Source organism: Gavialis gangeticus, unplaced genomic scaffold (assembly GCF_001723915.1).
Source record: "Gavialis gangeticus isolate Ggan-Ray unplaced genomic scaffold, GavGan_comp1, whole genome shotgun sequence".
Taxonomy (NCBI): Eukaryota; Metazoa; Chordata; order Crocodylia; family Gavialidae; genus Gavialis; species Gavialis gangeticus.
Window position 1 is genome coordinate 17,008,303 of NW_017729000.1, and position 5,312 is coordinate 17,013,614.

Genomic DNA, 5,312 nt, shown 5'->3' on the forward strand with positions numbered 1-5,312 from the left:
ATGCTCCTGAAGAAGTAACATCCTTCATTGTCAAAGAGAGTTTGGGTAGATATGCAGGAGGCAGTTTATTCAAAGCAACAACTTCTATAAAAAGAAGAAAAAAATCAAAATTGAGATGCAAAGAAGCGTGTTGTTATATGCAACTTACAGTAAAGAAAGTAAGCCTGGGTGATAAGGGGGAAGTTTAGAATTACTTGCATTTTTCCAGTCTAAATCTTGTGAAATAACTAAGGTTTTGTCTCCTACAAAAGTTGTACCAGTTTTACTGGACTGTTATAGTTAAAGTGGTTCAAACTATCCTAGTGCTTATTTGGTATTTTTAATACTGATAGGATTGTGCTTACAATAGAGCTGTTTCAAGTATAACTTTTGCTTTAAAAATAAGATACTCGTAAGCCTAATCCAGGTAGTTATATTGATACAAATTCAGTAAGTGGGTGTACATTGGTGTGACAGTAGCACTGATCTGCTCCAGTCTGTGTTTGACAGTATTCTTACTACTTTATCATTTAAGTTCATTGTGCTGATGTCCTACACATGTAGGGTTTGTCTCCAAATGCATCGGGGAATATTTGTTTCATAAAATGTGTCCCTCACAGACTTACTCAGGGGCAGCAACACAATGCAGAGACGTTCTAAATTCTTACTACAGTCAAAAGGTGGGGCTGGTAGCACTGCCTATTGGTAAGAGGGCCTTTCTCTTACCATAAGAAGATCCTGATTTAGGCTGCATGTAATTTTGGCATACTTCAACCATTTGGACTGATAGTTTCCATGTCAGGTGTCTGCCTTAGATTTAAGTTGTTTTGGAAAATTTCAGCCAAGGAGTTCATCTGTTTTCTCAGAAGGACAATGGGAAAATAAGATGTCTTGCATGTAATAAAAATTTTAGCAATCTAATCTTTTTTCAAGAACTCCACTGACCCCTCACTTGCTAATAGGTACTTGATATTTGGTTTGGGTAGGGTGGTCGTTGTGGTGAGGCTTTACCTTTCACCATCATCAAAAAAATCTGCCCAAATTTGGCTGTTATAGACTTCTGAAAAATTGCAGTTTGGGCAAGCTCAGTAAAGACTTGTCAGAGCCCTAACAGCTTATTTTTCTGAGGGTGCTGACAGAAGTGCCATTTGTCAGGCGATCAACCCCTTGAAAGCATTGTACAGCCATGCCCCGACACAAGTGCACGGCTGCAGAGTGCTTTAAAGGTGCCCAATTACGCAACAAATTAACCCTCATGTAATGAGGGTTCAGATGAAGGTGCTCCGAAGTGGAGCACCTTCATTAACTTCTGTCTGTCCCTGCTTGTGAATGGGGCTAGGCTGATGCAGCGCTATCCTGTCCCCAGTGCTTTGTGTAGGATGGGGGACGGGAGGTAGCTCTGGGTTGAGGTTTGTCCAGCCTGAGCCGGAGGAGGGATAGATGGAGGTGGGTGGATCCATTTCCTTCCCACCTCAGGCTGGACAAACCCCAGCCTGGAGCTCCCTCCCCTCCCTTCTCCCCCTCCCGTCCTGTAGACAGGGCTGGGGCTGGGGAGCTGGACTAAGGGGAAGAGGCTGCAGGCAGGCAGTTCCTCCTGGATTGGCTCCGAAGTGGAGCTTTTTTTTTTTTTTTTTAAACCTCCTCCCCACCCCACCCCACCCCAACCCAACAGTGAACATCTGGGAGGGGGTTGCTCTAACTCCTGGCACTTTTGGTCATGAGTTAAAGTGGGAAGCTGCACATCTGTCATCGGCTTGAAGGTTGTCTGTGCTGTACAGGATTATTGGAACAATGGAATTGCTATTTCAAGTTTTTATGAACCAGGTTGGGCTCGAGTCAGGTCACCCAAGCTGTCTATGCTCTGCTCTTCACAGGATTCATAAAATTTAGACTGGAAAAATGCAAGTAATTCTAAACTCCAACTGGACTCAAGTGTTTGAAGGAGGAAGTTGACAGATTTAGCTGTAGCAGGGACAAAACTGGACAAGTGGTGGAAGGTGGGGAAGAATATTGGAACAAAAAGTTGGAAGGTCAAGAGTCCAGAGACTGGGGCTTGAATCTTTGAGTTGGGACAGAGGGGAACTGAAACTGGGGACTGGGATGGAAAAAAGACTGGGACCAGCTGGGCAAATGGTGTTTTGAAGTCCTTTAATGGTTATAGTTTGGGACCGGAATCCAGGATTCCTGTTCCTTAGTCCTACCTCTATTACTGACCTTTTCTACATGGCACAACTTCACCGTTGTATTTCTGTGAGATTGGCTGTTGCCTACTTAAATCACAAGGTTACTGCAAAGCTGCTAATTGTTTATGAAGAGTTAGCCAATCCACAGATCTCTAAATAATTACCAAGCACAGATGTTGGTATGGTAATGTGCCAGAGTAACTACATTTGAGCCTACATTTGGATGGCAAAAGTAGCTTTTTGCCCGTGGAACTGATGCCCGTTGTAGGGGTGTGCAGGGAGTGGATCACAGTTCTGCCCCGGGTCCCAGCCCTGTGCTGTCACCACACCACAATCCTGATCCCAGGCCTGGCCCTGGCCCTGCCTGCTCGTCCGACTCCTATATGCTGCTCCTCTGCCTGCCCAGGTCCTCATCCTACCTGTCCAGCTGCACATGGGGGGTCACTTAGGAAGGTTTGGTGAGCTGTTGCAGGGTGGGGGTGCTGACCCAGTTTGCAACAGCTCACTAAGACTCCCTAAGTGGCCCTCCAGCCAAAATAATTGTCCACCCTGACCTAAGCCTTCATCTTACAGATGCAATTCACACTGCTATGTGAATGGCATACAGGTGACTAGTTGCTAAAGTCTCTCCAGGTATTGTGCTAAGGATACTATTTGGGGGGTTGAGAATTTATTATATAGGCAAATCCATCTGCTTTCTGTGTTGAAACAAGATGTGGCTGCTCTAATTAAAATAGGTCTCTTTTTTCTGGTTATCTATGGCTTGATTTGACATGTTCCTGTCTTCTATCTTAAGTTCATTAATTCAGCCTTTTAGTTTACTGGTTCCTTTTAAACTATTATTTTTGTCTGTTGTATCATGAAGGAGTCCATGGGTAAAAAGGAACCTAGGAATTTTGACCACAGCTGAGTAGAGATGGGTTACAAGGCAGCTGTCTTCCTGAGTTTCTCTCCTGTCCTGGTGTACTCTTTAGTAAAAATCATTTAGCACATGAAATAATGTCTTGTTTTTCATCACAGAACTGGAGAATCAGGAATCCAGAATTGCAGAGATCCACAGCCTTGTTCATAGACTCCCAGAGAAAAACAAACAGATGCTGCATTTGCTTATGAACCACTTGGCCAAGTAAGTGCATGACTCTGCTATGTTTTCGTGTCTTTTTTTCCATTTCCCTTGGAAGTCAGTAGTTGTAGAGTATTTTTCTTTTTCTGTACATGTTTTTTTCTGTGTAATGTTGAGTCAGATTTGGCTGGCTGAAGTTCGCTGGAAGTCTCTGTGAGAAATAAAAAATGCGAAAAAGGGGATGGGGCAATGTCAGAGAAAGGAAAACCTGCCTTTTGAATACCTTATGATCATTCTGTGACTGTAGTGCTTCCACATATGTTAACTACTTGGTTGCTGCCTGAATATCTAGCTAGGCAGAATGCATGTGTTGAACAGTTTTGAATGTGTCCTTGCCTGTTAGTGGCTGATTGCCATACTGGAGGTGCAGTGGTCAGAATCACTAGGGTTAAGGGCAAGTCTGAGATATGGGTTATTAATACAACAGAGTAAACTACTGCTCCACAGAATATCTTTTGCCTCTGACCAGTCTGATTCATTGTACTTCCAGTGCTCAGATTATATGGGTTATCAGTGACCACGAGCTGATCACCTTCACCATCTGCTGTAAAGCTGGCAAGTCCATCAGTAATACAGAAGTCCTTGACTTTAGGAAAGCTGACTTTGACAAGTTCAGGAGGCTTGTTCAGGGAGGCCCTAAAGGGTCACAACCCAAAGGGGAGGGGAGTTCAAGACGAGTGGTTGCTCCTGAAGGGAGCAATCCTGGATGCGCAAGCAAAGTCTATCCTGTCTCAGAGGAAAGGCAGCAAAAGGGCACAGCAGCCCCCTTGGCTCTTCAGGGAACTAGTGGACCTCCTGCGTCTTAAAAGGAAGACCTACAGAGGATGGAGGACTGGACCCACCACCAAGGAGGAATACTCTGCTCTGGTCCGGACCTGCAGAGAGCAAATCTGGAAAGCCAAGGCTGCGATGGAACTCCAGCTAGCTACAAATATCAAGGACAATAGGTCCTTTTTCAGATCTGTGGGGAGCCACAGGAAAAGCAAGGGCAATGTTGGACCCCTGCTAAATCAGATGGGACAACTGATACCCATGAAAAAGCAAACTTGCTTAATGGGTACTTTGCGACAGTTTTTCACCAGTCCCATGGGACGCCCCTGCCCACTATGGGTCAGGGAGGCCTGGGCAAGGGAGATTCCTTGCCCTCCATCAAAGCTGACCTCGTGTGAAGGAGCACCTTGACAGGCTGGATACCTTCAAGTCAGCCTGCCCTGACATATTACATCCAAGAGTACTCAAGGAGCTGGCAAGCATCATAGCCCAGCCCCTGGCACAGATCTTTGAGAACTCCTGGCACTCTGGTGTAGTGCCCGAAGACTGGAAGAAAGACAATGTGGTGCCTATCTTCAAGAAAGGGAGAAAAGTAGATCCGGCAAACTACAGGCCCATCAGCCTGACCTCTGTCCCGGGGAAGGTCTTGGAAAAGATTATCAGAGAGGCCATTCTTAACAGACTAGCTGATGGCAATATCCTAAGGGATACCCAGCACGGGTTTGTTGCAGGTAGGTCTTGCTTGACCAGTCTCATCTCCTTTTACGACCAGGTGACCTATCACCTGGGTAAGGGAGAAGAGATTGATGGTGTATATCTTGACTTTAAAAAAGCCTTCGATTTGGTATCCCATGATCTTGGGAAAACTGGCTAACTGTGGCCTCGACCACACCACGATTTGTTGGCTGGGGAATTGGCTCCATGGTAGGACCCAGAGGATGGTGGTTGACGGAAGTCAGTCGTCGTGGAGCGCTGTGACCAGTGGCGCTCTGTCTTAGGGCCTATACTTTTTAACATCTTCATCAGTGATGTAGACGTTGGTGTCAGAAGCGGGCTGGCCAAATTTGCTGACGACACCAAACTCTGGGGTAAAGCATCCACACCTGAGGACAGGAGGGTGATACAGACAGATCTTGACAGGCTCGGGAAATGGAGGGATGAGAACCTGATGGTGTTTAACACCGAAAACTGCAAGGTTCTCCACCTGGGGAGGAAAAACCTGCAGCATGCTTATAGGCTCGGCAGTGCTACGCTGG

General features: G+C 45.8%; 1 protein-coding gene across 2 annotated transcripts in view; it reads left to right on the top strand.

Moving 5' to 3' along the window:
• The window catches only part of ARHGAP26 (Rho GTPase activating protein 26), a 456,593-nt gene that overhangs the window by 233,736 nt on the left and 217,545 nt on the right, over positions 1–5,312 (top strand). For both annotated transcript variants that reach the window (XM_019506355.1, XM_019506356.1), the window contains exon 17: positions 3,183–3,288. In XM_019506355.1, coding sequence (XP_019361900.1) covers positions 3,183–3,288 — 106 coding nt within the window. The remainder of the gene's footprint in view (positions 1–3,182; positions 3,289–5,312) is intronic.